This window comes from Malurus melanocephalus, unplaced genomic scaffold (genome assembly GCF_030028575.1).
Source record: "Malurus melanocephalus ecotype Western Australia unplaced genomic scaffold, MMel_1.1 scaffold_94, whole genome shotgun sequence".
Taxonomy (NCBI): domain Eukaryota; kingdom Metazoa; phylum Chordata; class Aves; order Passeriformes; family Maluridae; genus Malurus; species Malurus melanocephalus.
Window position 1 is genome coordinate 899,198 of NW_026623326.1, and position 19,236 is coordinate 918,433.

Consider the following 19,236-nt stretch of genomic DNA (forward strand, 5'->3'; position numbering starts at 1 on the left):
AAATTTGAGTTTTTGTGCCCTCAACTTCCATTTGTCCCACAGGAGATTCCATTAAACAACATCAGGTCTGTAAATCTGACACTCCCCCCTCTTGGCAGTGTCAGGTAGGAATTTACAACTCCAGACCATGCATTCCCTTATCTGAAAGGAGCATTGTATGAGGCTTAACAGATCATGGTTTCTACAGTGTACCCAAATGGAAGCACTGTACAAGTATAAGATTCAATTATTAAAGAGAATTGTCTAAAGATTTAGTAAAGAACATTTGATACCAAGTACTAAAAYTAAAACGGTGTTTTCTGAGACAAACAATAATCATGTTACAGGGTACAACTTTTTTCAGCTCTTTAGGAATTTTAGTGCACAAAGAACATGTTACAATGGAGCAGCCGGCTCAATCTTAGGTGCTGTCAAATAAAAATTCATATTYGAAGCAAGCAGATTGTCTTGCTACTGCTTTAAGTGTATTTTCAGTAACTGTGCTGTAAAACATTTGTAACTTGATGCTGAATCCCATACAGAGGAGAATTTGAGCTTTCACAGGACCTGTGAGCCTCCACTGCAGCCCAGGACTCCCTGTGCAAGCCTGTGCAGGTATAGCCTTGCCAAAATGCATTACAAGTCAAGTGCAATAATAAATGAGGCATCAGGTAGCAGTGGACAGCAGAGCACTGAGAGACAGCAGAGCACAACAACACAAAAGGGAAAGGTCACAGCTCACCAGMCTCATAACTCATTGTAAGGTTTCCAGAACCAGGAGAGTTTTATTGTATCAGGATTGGAATTCTTCTGAGACACAAAGGGGACACATGGGACAAAGCAAGAGAATGCACAGTAACCAAGGGCAAGAGAGATGCTGGCTTAATGGGCTGATTCAAAGTGGGGTAAACCTCTCACTGACAGGGATAATCAGGTTTGYGGAAGACCCTTAAAGTTAAAACAARCACTAATGCAATGCCACAAGGATACAGCCAAAGAGAGGGGAATCATTGTGAGGGCACAAAGACACCGAAATGCAGAGCTGTCCATAATGATAAAGAAAGGAGYACACACTCTGCTCTGACTGTGTGCTGAGCTCTGACAGTTACGTATTTACACAGCAATGTTAGATGAACATGCCAACACGATGCTTTGGAAGGAAGATACAGCTCTGAAGAAGRGAGATAAAGATGGCACTGCATTTCTGTTTCCACTATCTAGTGTTTGTATTTTTATCATTCTATGTAAAGAAAAATGTCAGTCTGTAACAATGATTTCATTTAGCTGGTGATCTACTTCATTTTGCTTGAAAGTGCTTAACGGTGCAATGATTTAGTTGCAAGTTCTATATGGGAATGCTTATCTTTTTTTGAAAGCTATTGCTTTTAAGCATGAAAAAGCATGGATGGGGCCAAATATAAACTGATAGTTTCAGTWAACTGRGATGCCAGGGAAAAAAGACGTTAAAGCTCTCACCTATAGCCATTTTAGAATGAATGACAACATCTAGCACTGGAGAACAGCAGAGGGGATGTTGGGSAAAGATGCCTATGTTTTTCCTATTAATGAAGATCAAAAGAATAGAGAAACTGAGATGAGACTTTCAGCACACTGGATAATTAACAGCCACAGCAAAATTTGGTTTCTTGCCATGTCACATTCAGTTTATAGCTTAGGATAACAAACATTTACAAAATGTACTGGAGATTACAGGGACATAAGATTATATGTTAAATCAATAAAACAACTAAATAAAGAGGTTAAAATATATTGAGGGAAAAATGATTGAAGAAAAAATTCACTGCAGTCAAGCACAGGTCAGTAATATAAGTACAGCTGATGCACAGGCAGGTGCAGTTGTCTCTAGCCAGGTGGGTACCACATAGCACTATTTCTCATAGCACCAGCWCTGTTTATTCTGCAAAGAACAGGCTTTGTTGTGGGGTTTCTTTTCTTCAGTTGCTACAAAAAAGGTACAAGCTATTTCYAAGAAGTGAGCCAACGAATGGAGTCACAGCAATGGTTTCCCTTGATATAGTRGAGGCAATTCTTCTTTCGAGGCTCCTCTACCGCCAAAAGATGTCCATCTCCACCCCTTTATGTTCTTTGGCAGAGTTGCCATTCAGAACCAAATTCCTCCTTCTTCTTTGTGGCCTCTGCTGATAGATGTGACAAGACTTCTAAACAGCCTCCTCTTACTGTTTTGCACAATGATTTCTGGAGTAGGAGGTACAAAACCCCCTCCAATGGACCAGCCCATATTCAGCACAAAATCAATTTACCATGGCTATAGTCTCCTTTGTATTTCTGCATCAAGCAAAGAGATTTTGTTCTCCTTCATTTTTCTGCTCTGGGTTTCCTKGCCATTGTAACTCTTTGAAGCTCACTGCTTATGGAGAGATGTTAAGGGTTCTCCACCACGCATTTTTTTGCATTCCCTCCCCCTCTGCTTCTGGGTAAATCCTACAMAGTCAAGTGAGTTCAGTTTTGTGTATTAAAGGTTCAGCTATGAAAAGCAATCTTCCCATATATGTTTCAAACCAAAAATGTGGTAACTCAAGCACCTGAGAAACCTCTGTGTATCATCAGTTTTCTAAAGAGAGGAAGTCTTGCATTCTTTATTCCTCTCCAGGTTATATCATTGAATATACTTGTTCAGCATTTATGTGTTTGCTTTGAGAAGAAGCTAAAATAAGTTTGAGGAACTGTCCAATTTGGATCTGATCCTCACAACAATTAGGCTAAGATTCAGGAATCAAAATCAGCACTTCCTGCAGTATTAAAGAGACTAATGAAGAACTAAGATGACATTTTCACTGTTCTGTGCCTCCTGTTTYTCTTTGGGGAAATCACATCTATTGCATTGGGGGGTGCTAATACTCTTTCAGATGACAAACACTGCAATATATTCTCATTAAAATTGTGTAAGAGGTTGAACATGGTTTGAATCTTGCCTTGGCTTAGAAAAAAAAAGGGGAGCAGTGCACCATTAAACAAATAAATGGGCATGTGATTTATTTTATCCTATCAACATTCTTTTCTGGTTGTRCTCTTAGGCTCGGTGTAGTACAACCAAAAGAGGAAAAAAAGGCACTGGAAATCTTTAATTAAGTGCAAGCTGCRTTATTGAGACTAAATGAAAGCTTTGAGATTACTTTAACGAGCCAAGGCCGGTCTTGTGCAAGCCAGAGATATTAGGAAAGTTTTGCAAAGCAGGCTGAAAACAGAGATCCTGCCTGAGCCTGCCTGTACCACAGGAACTTAAGTGAAACCAGACTCTCCCTCTTGCTCTTCCCCAATTTAAAATAATAGTTTTTGAGCTTCAATAATGTGGGCAAAAAATTCTAAACCCTCAGCTAAAAAGGAGACTTTGTACTCTTCCTATTGAGTTCAGCAGRTGTATGTCTGAATTTCCATTTGTTTAGCACACCTAGAAAAAAGATAGAGACCCTGTTCCTACTATGATTTTGATATGTGCTGCAGAAACACGCGAAGCACATGGACTACTCAGCTGCATACTACTAGGCATTTCTGTTGAAAATTAAAAGACAATTCTGCCCCAGAAAGCCCAGATCCTTGGGCTGAGGTGAAACACAACACATGGCTGCAAAAAACCAGGCAGAAAGAACAAGAGGGACCAGTGAGATGACTGATACTKGCAATCAGGGAGTACACATGGTGCACAGGCAAGTGTGGTGAAAGCTTCCCAGGAAGGTTTGCTGGCAACAGATTTTGACCTTTACACTYTCTGGCTTCTATGAGATTTGGCATCACAAACTGTCAGAAAAYGCAATTTTTGATAAATCACTAATAAGCAAGAATAAGTAGGACCTTTCAGAAGTTACCAGGCTGGGCTGGAAGAGAAAGTCAGCAATGAAAAGTCCTCCATGCTTTAKAAAAGCAGTTTCAGTATTTTTTATTGTTCTATAGCTACATTGTGCATTACATCTCTGCTTTCCTCCACCAGGTTCCTAAAGCTCTTGATGAGTTAATTACAGCCTTCTGCTTATTTCATGTCAAGCTTAACTCCCCAGTCTGAGCCTAGCCTGCAGTTCTGGCATGTATTTTTYCTTAATCTAAGACCATCTGTGCTCCATCAGCAAGAAACAAATACAGAGAAAGTAAAGAACCAAAAGTGTTGAATTCCCTGTATCCTGCCTCCAACTCCTCTCCCCAGCATTTCCAATTAAGTATGAAGCCAACATCCATCCAGTCCTAAATACACTGGAAGGCTCTGAGGAGGCTACAGTTATCTACAGATGCAGCAATGCTTTTCAGTGGTCAGTGGGGAAATGACAAATCAGAAAGGACCTGAATCTCTCAATTTCTTTACATCAAGAATAATTCCAATACCACCACATCCCCAGCAACATATGCAGTGGTTGAGTCCAGCACTTGAACAGGRTAAATCAAATACTTGTCTCAGACAAGAACAAGGAGTCAGTTTATGGAACAAAAGCAATGGGGTTAATTTATCAAGAATCCAAATGATATTTTTCAATTCTCATGTTTATTGCTGCACGATGGAAGTGCACAATAATTTAAATCAAAACTGGACTGCAACATTAGGGAAGATGCTTCTCCGGCCCTTCTGTCCCACCACCAAAATTTCAAGTGTTTCTAACCTCTACTGCCCCTTGCTGCCCAGCTCAGCTGGACACAGCCCCAGCCTGCTGCCACTGCCAGCAGCCAGAASCTGACCACTGTGCACAGCACCAATCCACCCATCTTCCTCCTCAGGCTGGGAAACAGATGCCTTCAGACTCCCTGCTTGGTCTGTCACAGTTTGCCTTGCTTCTGCCTCTCTTTTCCAACACCAGACGTCAGCACCTGATGCCACAGTAAGCTCTGCCAAGCTTCATCTCAACAAGGAATGCATTTGCTTCTTCTCCTGCAAAGATGGTTCTGGTGCAGTGTCTTTTATTCCTTCCTCCCAGATCCTCTCTTCTGTTCTCCAGTCTGCACTGTCCTGCCAACCCAGGATTTATTTTTCAATTTCCTTCAGTTTGAGTCCTGCCCTTATATTCCCACTTCCACCTGGCTCTTCCCTCACCTCCCCTCCAGCACATTTGCGTTTGACCTCAATGAAGGTCAAAGACTCCACAAATGAATTTTGAGAATATGCCTTATCATTAAGATGAGGGAATACAAAATGATTCTACAACAGGATTAATGCTGCACAATTCTTTGTGCTTCTCCCACCTAACTCCTTTCCGGTGGTTTTCAAAGGTTTCAAAGGTTTTTATTTAAAAAAAAAATCTTTTTCTTTTTTTTTGCTTTGTTCTTAAATCCTCAATAACTGATCTCACAGYAAAAGCTACTAAATTTGTAACAATTATATTAGTCACACATATTTTTTTCTCCTGTCACTGTGTTTACCACTATTATATTTATGAACCATTGATCATTCCTTTCTACCCCATGCATCAAAATTCCCTCCTCTTAGGCAATTTCAGTTTGTCTCTTAATATTCCCAAGCTAGGTTAAGATATTTTTTCACATTCTTAATAAAGCTTAAATCATTTCTCTCTGAGTGACCTTGCAGCCTATTCAAATGGCTGCAGCCCTGTTAGCCATTTTTTCTTATTTGAAAGAAAATAAAACACTCTTTTTCTAAAACCTCAAAACCTTGCTTTGTCTCTTATCTGAAGAGAATAATTAATAATTAAAATAATGTACAGAATTCTTGACACAAAAGTGTTTCTGACAAAAACATATTTTTATTAACCCTCCCCCACATTCCTTCCAAGCTGTTCTCTTTTTGAGAATTTGCAGATTTATTCATATTCTAAGTATTTTTATCTGAACTGATACATTTGTATAGTATTTTTCTCCTAGCAGACTCCAACTATTCTATTTTTATATTCAAAGGTTTTCATTTAAAATGTTTAGAAAACAAGTAGTGAAAAAGGAGTCCATTTTAAACACGCAGACATGCTGGAATTGCCTAATTGCTTACCTAGAAAGCAGGGGTGAAGATAACAACTGCTTAAGACTACAGCTACTATGAATCAAATATGACAATTTTGTAGGCTCACAGTTATGGCAAATTTCCTGTATTTACAAGTGCATGTAATCACATATAACATTTACGTCTTAAACACAAAGCCACATATTTCAGAGTGCTTCAAAAAGACAAAGTGTCATTATCTCAGTTGCACCTGTGGAGAAAGGAAAGCTCAGATTGGGGATTGTTGGAAACCACCTTACCTCTTCACAGCTGCCTGTAAGTGAGGCAGCCAGMCTATACTTTTCAAACTCTCCCTACAGAGAATGGAGAGAAAAGTGTGATTTTTCTGCATATGTCCTTCCCCTGACTCCCACACTTGGCCTCCCCAGTCTCAGAATACTTTAGCTTCTCCTTGGTCATGTTACTGATAAAAATGTAACAGATAGCTATAACCTTGGCCGGGTAACTTCTAGACAAAAGAAGCATTTCAGTGAGTAACTTAAGATCATTGTTCCTATTGACTGCTCAAGCTGCAGTGCCACCCAGCAACTCATTTATGCCCCAAAGCCAAACACTCCCTTGCCCTCCTCCAGGGGTACAACTCAATCTTCCTTTCCCAYTGTCCATCCATTAGCAGGAAACCCACAGCAGCTATTGCCTGATCTTGTTAAGCTGAAGGTTTGCTGCTGCTGCTCCAGCCCTGAAGAAAGATTTTTTTTTTGTAAACTTCCCATCCTTCTCCAGTCATGGTGGCTGGAGACGCCACAGGCACAGTCTAGGTTGTGCCCATTTTACCCATCTATCCTCTTAGTGCATGGGTTGTGCTCTCCTTGAGCTCAGCCTAGGGAAAGTAGGTGAAACCTTGGAGGCCAAAGCTCTTTGAGGCTTTCAAAGGATTCAGGGATTCAGCTGCACCTGCCATGCTGAGAAAGGATCAATATTCTGTGGGAGTGATGAGCAAAGTGTTCCCATCTCAGCTCCCCAGCTCGGGTCTCTGGTAACAGCTGTGCAGGACACGTCTGTGACTGCTCCACAGCTCCAGTAATCCCTTCCTATTAGTCATTCAGAACTGCTGCACTTAAAAGAAGCTGTAAAACACATCAGCTAAACTGTTAYTAACACCGAAAAGTAGGATTATTTATCTAGGGGGGAAAACGCATGCAGTAATATAAATTGTATTTACTACAATTTTTTTTACATTTTTGCTAAGAACCCTACAGTTGGTTTTAAAAGGAAATGTGAGGTCATTTTTGGGCCCTTGAGAGATGCAAATCAATAAATGGTGATTTTTTTTAATGCTCTCTTTATAAATGACTGGATGCTAACAGGGTCAAACTTAATCCTGTGCAGAGAGCCAGAGCAAGGGAYATGAATCATTTAGATGTCTCTTAAGCTCTACTTTGAGAATAAAGTGCAGATATTCTTCTGTATTCTCAGTCTGTAAAAAGTGCCAACCTGATGCTTTTTTTTGCAATAATTGGCCCACGTACTCCACTGCTCATCTTGTAAGATGCTCAGTGTGCTCCTTTGAGTTTTCAAGGACTCTTCCTTCTGACTTCCCAGTGTGTGCAGCTCAGTTCCCATGGCAGGGATGGGTCGGGGCGTTGTGTCCCGGCGGGAGGAGCCCTTGGCAGCCCCAGCCCCAGCTCAGCAGGACACGGGATATGCTGGGATTCGCACAAATGCCACTTGCAGAGTGGGGACACTGTGGGAGGGACAGGGTGCAGCAGGAGCTGGCTGTGCTSGGCGTGTGGAACTCCATAGGTCACTGCTCCCACATCGACTGCTCTTAGTCAAGGTGCTGCATTAAACACATCCTGTCCTGGAGCCCTCATTAACGAGCGTGTCAAAGAGCCTTAATTGGGACACGAGCAATTCGGAAATGTTTTCTGTGCCTTGCAGTGCGCCAGCCTTTACAGCTAGTGAATAAGCCACTCCCATGTCTAAAAATGTCACACATACCTACGGTAATAAGAATTAAAAGAGCTTATTTTTACMTAAATCTCATTTCGTATAAATCTTGGCCTAGGTAAGGTGTTGCCTACAACAAGAGGCTGATTTGCCTCTCARATCATCTGCAGGGCTGGGTTTGTTGACAGCAGCCACAGATGAGTGCCTTTGTCAGAGTAGGGGACAGCCATAAGCACATGCAGATCCCCCAGAGCCTCCKGGAGCTGCTGGAGTGGGAAGCAGCCCACAGAGGAAAAGGGCTAAACATGCAAACCAAAATATATTTTGCAAGGATAGAGAAGCAACACTGGTGATGGGAAGTGAGAAGTCCAAGGAATTTATTTTTCTTTTGCTTTTCATTTTTTTCTCTTCACTTTATGAAGGATGTCTAATGGTCCTGACTGTAAAGTTGCAAGAAATAAGAGCATTAGTCTTCATTCCCTACACATAAAATGCCTGACAGGGTTTTATCAAATAAAGAGACCAATATGCTACTGTTATCAGTAAGTGACTTCAGCAGCTAATTAAATTCTCAGTTTCTAAATCCTGCTCATAATGTCTGCTGACAAAGACCAAAACCCCTGTAGTAATTTTGGCTTTTAGGTGGGGAAGGAGGGAATGACAACTAACAAATTACCCAGGGAAGCAGGCTGGCTATCCACAGCCGACATTCATCATACAAGCCTCACTTTACTGTGCGAGCATAACAGGGTAGCTCCCCTCTGGATGCAAATCAGCTCCGTGGCCTTCACTGACTCCAAGAAGGCTGCTCTGCTTAAAGTACAAATCMAAACTTTAACAGCTCCTGGACCTCCTCTCCAGGGGTGCTATACCCTATGTACACCATCCTCCTGTGCATGGGTACATATATAAAAATAGATATGTAAATTTATACATAAGAACTWCCTATACCATGCCTAAATACTCACTTCAGAGAGCAATTAAACTGATCATAACTAGACAGCAGACTCTGAGCCAGTTTAGCAGAGCTATGAATGTGCATATTGAAACGTTTTTACTCACTAGAGCATGCAGTGTGTTCTTAACTCAGAGAATTCTCAAAGGAAAACTGGCATTTATTTAAAGCTAAACCTGGGCTTAAAAGCTTTGCTGGTTATAAATGGACTCGTGAGTTGGGCTCTCTCAGACAGAGGGGATGTTGTGTTCAGAAATCACTCAACACTATGGAGTGTGAAAAGAGATTTGCTTTCTCWGCTCTCTAAATTTCAGCTGATGAGTAACATCAGCAAAGGTTGGTTCCCAACAGCAGATGCTGGAGCCCATTGCAGGGTACAGCTCCCTGCAGTGAGGRGCTGGAAAAGTGCCCTTGAAGGACGAGGTGTGGCCTTCAGACATGGKCACCTCCACTCTGATATGCCTTAATTTTGTCCCTCATCTTGCACTCCATGTAGAAACTTCTCTCTTACATAAATCTTGGGAAGGAAGACTTGCACCTGAAAGCTCCAATCTAGCTCCTGACCAGTCATTTTTAAGGAAGGGAATATTCAGGGAGTAGATTTTATTTGGGGACCTGAAACCATAAGAATAAACAGCTGAATTTACCTGGAAGTTTTTCCAGCAATATAAGCTTTATTGTGGAATAGCTTTAAACCTCTAGACTGAGAGTGAGAGGTTTTAGGTGCAGCTTTGSAAGGTGATTTATGAATAGATTTATATGTTAATCTGTTAATAAAAAATGTTTCATACTGATAAAATATGTGACAACCTGAACTCAGCTATGAGCTCCATATTAAAGACTGCATCTGYTCTAGCAGAGGTTTTGATTATGTTTTTAAATGAGGGAACTGCATTGGCCTGAAAATAAAGAAATAAACGTTGTATCTAGAAATATGTGCCATATAATTCAAATGTGTGCCTGGAAATCTGCAAGAAACAAATAATAAACTGCTTCTGGAAAGTCAAGCTTATTCCTGAACATTTCAAAATGCAATTCCTGTCAGGCAACTCAATGGTACATAAAGATAGACAAAGTATTCTCACTCTTTCCCAAAATTGCTTCCCAAACTGGATTTTAAATTGGATGATAATCTTGACATTCCAACTAGATTGAAGAAATAAATACATTCAGCAAAGTTGGGCCAGCTTCTGAGCAGCCCTRGGCTTGTGCTGCATATCAATGCCTAATTTTTTCATGATCTTTGAATAGATGTTTTGAAAAATAGGAACAGCTCTGGCTCAAGGATGTTTCTGCAAGGAAATCTGAAATACAATACTTTACCTCTCTTTTACTGGCAAATGCCACATTGCTTTAAAAGGAGTGCTACAGCCCTGTTTCACGAGCAAACACCAGGCAGACAAACTGGGCAGATTAACTTTCCCTCAGGCATCCACAGGCAGAGCCAGCAGTATGAATTTGGCCCTCAGAGCCCCATCTGGTGCCCATCCAGCAACTCTTGGGGATGTAAGATTTATCTCATATTTGCAAGTTTTCTGATGAGTGCCAGGGCTTTATGAACATATTGTGAATCCTTAACATTTCTCGGTGAAGTATTTTCACCAGGAAAGATTACTTGAGTGACAATTTGTGCTGTAAACTATATTACTCACTGTTCCCCATTGATTTTGTTTATCATATTTTATTCAACTACACAGAGAAAAACCAAGTTAGAYTCTGCCACCTCTCCTCACACTTCTATACTCTTGCAGAGCATGTTTCTCATCAGCAGACACAAGTGTGGAACTACTGAACCCTAAATAAGTAGAAAATAATGCATTTAATGCTCGGATTGATTCAAAGTGCAAAAGACAAAACCTGTTCCCTTTGTTGCTATGTGACATATTGAGGACTGATAGGCAAGCTTTATTATTATTAACTACACTTTGTTGATACATGCTGTTGATTTACCAGTGATTATGCCAGAGAGTAAAAGATTCCTTCAGGGAGWAGCAGGGAGGGAAGTGTGTCTTCAGGAGCAGCTGTGCAGTTTAAGAGCTTCATCTCTGTAGCAGCAATTGCTGCTTCACAGATTGAGGGAGGAAAAGCTGAGTTCAACTATCTTTACCAGAAATGCACTGRATAGGTGGCTGCAGTTCATCTGCAACAAGACACTATGGGAGATGTTTTGTCTCTATTTTAAGCTTGAAAAAAAATGCTCATTCCAAAGAAATTTATTTCAGTAAGGTTCAGATCATAATTTAAGAGCTGATGCTGCCTCAGGATGTTGATAACTTACTTTAAGCTTGGTTTTCAGTCTTATGCCTCAGTGGGACTGAGAAGTTCATCAAGTTTTGCCCTAGTGACTGGGTAGCACTCTCCAAAGTACCCATGTGAATATAGGGGACCTTATTTAGAAATGTGAAGCCGAATTTCAGAGGTTGTGTATTCTGTAGCCTTTTTGTGGTTTTCAATGGGGTAACAGTAGAGCTGTAATKGTAGACCTAGGTGATACTGGAGAGTGTTGAACTCCACATGCAATCCTTCCTAATTCAGCTTTATGACTACTGGGGAACTCACATTTTTAAATACTTAAAATACTACAAGCCTGACATATCAGCACACAAATTTTGCAGGGCTGCTTAAAAACTTTTTTATAAGAGATCTTCAATTAAAACAAACAATTGAAAYCAAAATATTTTATGATATTCTAACACTTTCTATTACTCTCATCAGATTAGAGTCTAGAAGGACACCTTAGATCCAGACAGAAGGGAAAGGGTAAAAAGAAAGAAGAAAGGAAAATGAAAAGGAAAGAGGAAAGGAAAGGGGAAGAGGACAAAGGATGCCTGCAAACAAACAAGGACAATTGTTTGAGATGAGAGAAATGCACATGCAAATGCTCTCTTTTGATGCTTCATGAAATAACTTGACCCAGAATATTTGCATGCCAATTAGCCATGTGTCTATCTCCCACTCCTTCAGATTTTACAAAAATGTCAAATAGTCTTGTTTTCATCTCAATGCAAAAAGGTTGGAAATCTTTGTATCTCAAAAAGGTTGGAAAAAAAATTTCCTACTCAGTTCAATTGAGAACTGAGAATCCAGGTAAAATCATGGTGAGCRGGGGGCAGACACCACACTGCGATCTATGAAATGCCAGCCAAGCAGCCTGCTTTTAACACAACCCCAGAATAGCATTCCTTGCTATGAAAACCTCAGCAGTATTGTGCATTTTAAAAAATTTGCTCAAAGGCTTATGTTTTTAAAATGACCCTTCCACCTACTCTATTAATTACCAACTCCAGTACAAAACTGACTTTTCTATGGCCTCAGCATGCTCTCCAAGTGCACATCATTTWAAAACTGTGTTCTATAAAATGTCTAATAACAAGACTTTACAATGCATATATGACAATCATTTAAAGAATGAGATTAAATATATTGTAGAAATGTTGTTTAAAAAGAGTTGCTAAAGGTTTAGGGAAGTGTGTACATTTTAAAACTGTGCTTCTTGACTGCTGTAAGAATTTGAACATTACATGCCAAAGTTTTCAATATTAACTGGTGCTTTTTGGATACCCTAYTCCAAGATGCTGATTTTAAGTAATTCTTTAACAAGGTGCTTCAAATTTGGCCAGAAAAAGGTAGACAAGCTCACAAATGTTCCCCAAAATACCTGGGCCTCAACTTTCTTATGGATATTGAAGKTTAGCCAAAAATGTTTTTCACGAAAGTATAAACCACCTCCAAAATTTCTCACACAACTAAAACTCATTTGGTGTAAAACTTCTCAGGTTCCAAATGGAATTTCTGAAACACTATTCAGAAACATAGAGAGGTGGGGAAAAAAATCTCTGAGAAGATGGGACATTTGGTTCTGTGGAGCAGGAAATGAGCTTGTCCTGCTTCAGTTTTGCTCCACTCCACTCAGCAGGTTCTCATGTAAAAGATCAGTGCTACAGACTTGGAAAAACAACCCCAACAGAACCAACAGAAAATTCTAAGTGAGAAGGAAACTTCAGCACATGGTGGAGTAGATGAGAGATAAGAAAGGAAAATAATTTACCCCTTATTATAAAGCAGCCCAAAAGCTGACACATCCCAAAATTGGCCTCTCTTCCTTCACTACCCTGAAATCAAAATTCTTCTATAGGGTAATGATGTCTTTTTTACACAGCTCTTAATCAATAGCTTGCTCAGTTAATACTAGATTGTCTTTGAGCCTACTGCAATTCCAAGACAGCAACTTCCTATCTAAACTACGTGGTGTGGCTTCTTCCCACAGGGACAGTGCAGCCTCAGAATAAAGCACGAGAACACTTACGRAAAAACAGCTTTCAACTTCAGCAAACCATGCTTAGAGGGTACATTCCTCACACTGCCGGGCTTTGTCCCACAACCAACATATCCTGCTGTCTCCATAGACCACGCTTCTCATATTTCTCCCCTCTCTTCCTGGAAGTACAAATGCAAGGGAGTAGATATCTGTCACCACAAACCTGCACCATGAAGCAGATTTAACACCACTGGCAGGATGACAGTAAAGTCCCCTGAGCAGAAATAAATCAGAATGCAATCTCAATAAACTACAATAGTTTTTCATCTATCCCAATTCGGGTCCAACAAGATCCGCACTGCATTTTACTTACAAGCAAAGAGGAGAGAAAATAATGCAAATTAACATTGTGATCATTTCTTAAACTGCACTCTCRACCCTACAGAAATAAATGCAAGTTCCTTGCAATTTCTTGTCTCCCTTTCTGATCTGACCTTTAAAATGATAAACGGCAAAGGGAAGGTGGTGCCTTTAAGCCACATCATGAGCTTTATGGAGACAAGCCAAGCAGCTACTTAGGCAACCATTAGGTCAGGAAACAATCGCTTCCATCATTCCCAACACGTGTGTCAACATAATTCCATGCTCTCTTTGTCATGCAAAAAGTCCTGGCAAAGTAACCGGATACACCCAGAAAGCAGGAGCGAACTAAGCTCATTATGTTAACCGGAGATCCCACAGCAACCTCCAGTGCCATAGAAGGAGACTTCCCATGTTTTGCAGTRTAGAAAAGGAAACTCACTGCGCTGAAAAGGGCCCGAGCCAAGCCTGACTTCAGAAGTGTATGAGGGAGCTTCACAATTGGGTTCAGAGGAAAGGGATCCCTGACAAGCACCAGAAGCTGTGTCAGGCAGTGTGATGACAGGCATTGCAGAAGGTATGACACCTCTCATAACTACGGAGCCTTCCCTCTCCTGTGAGCTCGCTGGAAACCTTCCAGCCATGCTAATATGGCTCTGCAAAGAGAAACCACTGCCAAATGGGAGTAGCAGCTTCTCTAACTCTTTATTGTTGTCATGGGTAACTCCGGACTTTGTTTTCCTTTTCAAGGAAGATTCAATGCATTTTACAACCATTAAACATCTTTTCTTCTCTCCATCTATACTTGTAACTCTTACTAACAGCAAAAGGCTTGTGCACATCAGAATGGCTGGCAACACTACTCTAATGGCTTCTTTGTGTGGTCAGGTACAGGAGCAAGGCCTCTCAGTCYGTCTGGAAAAGTGCTGAATACATCTTGGGTGATCTAGCAACTATAGAAGTCGATAAGTATCCCAGAGCATAAGTGTTTATTTAAAGATAAGCAGCTGGTGTTTTCATTAACAATTTTTGCTGCATCCTCCGATTCCAGATTCAGYGCAGTGAGAGTAAAGTCCTAATACTGCTGGATATTTTCAAGCTMTTTCAAACTTGAGCTGCTTTGCCTTGGTAAATGCAATGGTAACACRCATTTTTCAATCCATTTTGTCTCTTGAATTATTGCAAGTCCAATTGTAGTTTTAGTAATGCATTCAGCAAAACACAACTCCTCAACAATCCATGTTCACAAAGGCCTACAAGGGCTAAAAATGAGGATGGATGAGAACAGTAAAACCTTCTCCAGCATGTTGCTGACATCACTAAAGAAATCCAAGGACTTCTATTGATTGTTGTTTAAGCCTGTATCAGTCACACTACAAGCTTTCTTCCTTAAGATGCCGTATTTTTGGCAGATGCCATTACCACCCAAATACTCGAGAAGCAAWACCAGAGAGCACCATCCAAGTGGGCAAGCATAGCAGAACCCCTCCCCCAGCATTATCGCTGGAGTGGGAATAAGCATCTGGTTCTGACTTCATCTTCTCTCTGCTCCACCACTTTGGGCAAATTTACACTATATAAGTTTCTGAAAATGTACATCAAATATTACAGAATTTCATTAAMAAGTCAAATAAAATAAGAGAGTAAAAAGTGAACATACCTGAATAAGAGAAACGTTGTGTAGACTAAGTCTGAAGAGGTAGTTCCTGCATGAACAAGCAGAAAAATTACAAACTATTAGGCTACCAAGGAAGGAAAGGAAAAGTTATTAAAGCAAGTAATAGTTTTTGGTCATTCATGTCTATAAACAAAAGGTTTTCCTGACACCTCTCCACAGAATTCAAAAGTGGTTGTATGCCTGTTCACTGACTTGTTCAGCAGTGTATTAGTATACCTGGTAACAAAGTTCTGAGCAGGTCCTAGTACTAAATATTCCAGAATCCATAATGAAGAACCACAATGAAATCCCAACCACAAAGGGCCATTTGCAAACTCTCAGCAGGCTTTAGTTGAAGTCCATATGGGCTGCAGTCATGTTTTCCACTGAATTCTGAGAAAACTGGGATTGGACAGAAGCCAGCTGGAGCAGAGCTGACTCTATAGTGTGCTCTCCCAAGCCTGTCCTTGTGGGAATTCCCATTCAGGACTTCGTGGAAAAAAATAGAGGATATGCTTCTCAGTGGAATCTCTCTGCACAGAAAATCAGCAGGGAAATCAAGGCAGTGACTGCAGATATTCCCAATCCTCCTGTCATCGTCTCTTCACAGGCAAAGCGAGGGAATTCCTGACAGAAGTCACTGTAGCATGAGATACCACATATTGGCTGAGCTCCTGTCACCCTTCTGAATGCTCATATCCCATCACAAAGAGGAGGCAACACATATTTGCATAAACATCTATAGATAAGGCTTTGTTAACAGGATTTATCTCACATTTTTGCTTGCTAGGACAATGCAGTTACCAGGAATCAGCTGACATATTAAGCCATACAGACTGGGTTGTGTGCTTGAGACTTTTGACCACATCTAACTTAGTTTTTTCGCATCCCATCTGTCAGGAGGTCTRAAGAGCTGAGCTCCTGCTCCAACATCCCTGTCACCACAATCTCCCAGAGAAGACACATTTCTATTATACAAGGTGAATTGAATGATGCTTCTGGAAGTGGCTCTGTGTCAGTGGTAGAAAGTGCAGYTTTGATGATACAGTTTCATCTTCTCTAGAAGCACCTGTATACARACTTTCCCTCATCTAGTGAGAACACAAATCCAGTTTTAGGTCAGTAAAACCAGAGAAAGATTCCTATGGTGATGAAAAGGTCCTAAGGACCCTTCTGAAGAGCCTTCTTAAGTGTCTGTACAGCAGCACACTCTGCCCAAGCAAAGAAAGTAATTCAAACTTCAACATGAGAGATTTGTATTGGGTCACAATGACCATGACAAGGCTTGAGCARTTTTTCCTCCTTCTGTTATGTATCACTTGTGTATCACCTAAGTCATAAGCRTAGAGTTGCCTGTGTACTTTGTTCCAGTTCCAGAAAKAAATCAAAAGCTCTCAAATGCTGCTGACTGTTAACAAAGAAGAACGGGAACAAGGATGGTGGGGAACTTGAGAACTCCTGATACCAAATCTTCAGCTGATGTAGCTCTGATTTGCTCTAATTTGCACCATTGTATTCTGTACTGGGACTGGTAACCCAGAGAAGAACGAGACCCATTAGCAATATCTGAAGAAAATATATCAGTGATTATGATATGTCCTGTAAGTACAGAGAGAAATACACAGACACGCRCACACAGCAGAAATCTACATCCTCTCTCCTAGTCCTATCACTGAAGATCCAGCAGTTCTTTTGTACAATCTGAAACCTTATTCGGTTTCAAAGGGATGCATATGTTAAAAAAAAATTGTTATTAACTCTTTAGCATCAGCCTTAAATATAGGCTGCATGAATCAGACCAGAAGCACTAAGCTACACACAGCTAAAATTTCAAAATAAGATAAATTCTCATCCAYTGATGGATCTGACAGCTCCCTTAGAACACCACATTGCTACTCACACCAAAATATTAATGCAACTCCAGACATGAGATATCATGGAATAAGCCTTCTYCTGGAGAAGGCCTCCAATCTTACAATACCCTCAGGGAAAAGTTCTCATAACTAGAGACTTGAAGTTTCTCTCCTGTTGTTAAGCATGCTATTTAAATGCATTGATTTTGGAAGCCTTATAATGCAGATTTCAGCTCCTTGTTCTAGGCTTGCAAAAAGCTGGACAGTTTGACTAGGTAATAAGTTTTAATATTAGCAGGTTTTTTTCCCCGATAGCACTGCAGAGCAAATTCAACCAAAMTATCTTTAATGAAAGAGACACATCTAAAGGACACAATTTTCATCGCACTCAGCCAAAAGAGATGCAGAGAGGAATAGTGTCCATTTCAATAAAGCCAGTCTGTCCTCTCAGTGACTGCTATGCAGCACCTGGACAAAGCAACTCGGGTGGCTGAGACCCAAACCAGGCAGGAACATAGCGCTAATGTGAATAGCACAACAATSTTCCAAAAGCTTTATACTAACCTTAGCTCTCTAAGTCTGGCCTTGGGGCTTTCTTACAAAAAGGAGGGTTTCCCTACAATTTTCATCAGCTTGCTTCACCTGGTGTCTCTACAGGCACTAGCAGTTTCTTTTTATTTGGTTGATCCTTCTCACATCTTATCAGCAGCAACACAAACACCTGTAGGCAAACCAGGTTGTCAGAATCACCTCCTGACTCCATTTGACCTGCCCAGCTAGAACTGACTAATCCTTAATTATTAACATGCTTTTTCAAACATACTTGTTCTAGAAAGCTATACCAGGAGTAAAAAGCCAAAGGGAAAGATTGGCTGAATCAGACAGTGTCAATTTATGAATTGCATTTTAACTGCAATTTCAGTCCAAGAATGAGCAAAGCCTCTGAATGACAGGCATGGTTTATTGTAGCTAGAATTGCCCCATTTGTGTCCTTTTTTTCTGCTTGTGTTTGAAGTTATGTCTGTTTAATACCTTGTTGAACTATAATTTAGAGCAGCTGAAGGAGTATGAGTAAGAAATATGTAAGAACACAGATCTCCACATGAATGGATGAGGTGCCTTCTTGTTTTTTTTTCTATCTTTTTCCTCACATTTTGTCTTGTAAGTGAATGCTGGTTAATTCCTTTCTCTCCTAAATTAAACCCACTGGACTAGGCCAGAAGAGCAATTGCCTGGATATTCTAATTTCCTCCTTCTTCTGTATAAAAAGCTGGTGCACAAAATTGGAGGAATAGGACAACCTTCTGTCCTAAAAGGTTGCCTAACTTCACAGTGTTAAAAACAAGTTTTGTTTCATGCCAGATTTGGYTGCATTTCAGCCATCTCCAGAGCAAGTGACTACACTCCTCTGAGTACTCTGGGACAAATGACATTATGCCTCAAACTACGAATTATTATTACAACTAACCTCATTTTTCATAAACAACAGCCTTTCTGAAAATGCCCATGTTAAAGAGTCATGCCCTGAAGTCTCAGCCAAGGCTGTGGTTTTGTTGCATTAAGACAGAGAAGGTTGATGATGTTTCCTCTGGAGATTGATTCTCAGCCAATGCCTGTTCAAACAAACCTGAGGGCAGATTCTCTCTCTGTCACCTCTGATTGCAGTGGGATATTATTCCCCAGCTCAGATACRCTGAGTTAGCTGCTGTAAAGACTGTTCTGCTCTATAAAACCTAGGCATAAAGAATTTGCCATCTGAATAYATACAGAAGAGAGAAGAAGATACATAACTCTCATTTAAGTTTAGAGCACTGATTGAGCAACCTAGCCAACATGACAGAWCATATCTGCAGCACAACCAGGAGCTGATCTCCTGGATCATTAGTTTATGCCCTAGTTAGGAGAATAACTTGCCCCAAAGTTGGGGCACAGCATGTAAACCTGTGCTGAAGTGTCATTTACATTCATGGGTAGATGTCAAATTACTTTCTTGAACTGGGAACTCTATGCTGTRTGCATATGACCACAGCCAAGCTGAAGCAGAAATCCTGTAAATGAAAGTGTTTGTTAATTGGCTTTGTAATTTGTATTTGGCTATTTGTAAAATGATTAAGTGCTCACTGTGCCTGGTACCACAAAATATACATACCAGAACAGCAAGAGAGCAGCTGAGATGTGTTTCAGGAAAGGGTGTGGAAGAATATTCCCACTTAAATCTGTTTGCCATGACATTTCCAAGTCAAACCTGCTTATTAAGTGTTTATTTCATGTAGCCAATCGCACCGTGGGTGAACTTTGTAACATGGTGCCCAT

General features: G+C 40.5%; 1 protein-coding gene across 4 annotated transcripts in view; it reads right to left on the reverse strand.

Annotated features, from left to right (window-relative positions):
- The window catches only part of SEMA5B (semaphorin 5B), a 262,758-nt gene that overhangs the window by 84,504 nt on the left and 159,018 nt on the right, over positions 1 to 19,236 (reverse strand). For all 4 annotated transcript variants that reach the window (XM_057368566.1, XM_057368567.1, XM_057368565.1 and 1 more), the window contains one exon: positions 15,074 to 15,119. In XM_057368566.1, the coding sequence (XP_057224549.1) occupies positions 15,074 to 15,119 (46 nt within the window). The remainder of the gene's footprint in view (positions 1 to 15,073; positions 15,120 to 19,236) is intronic.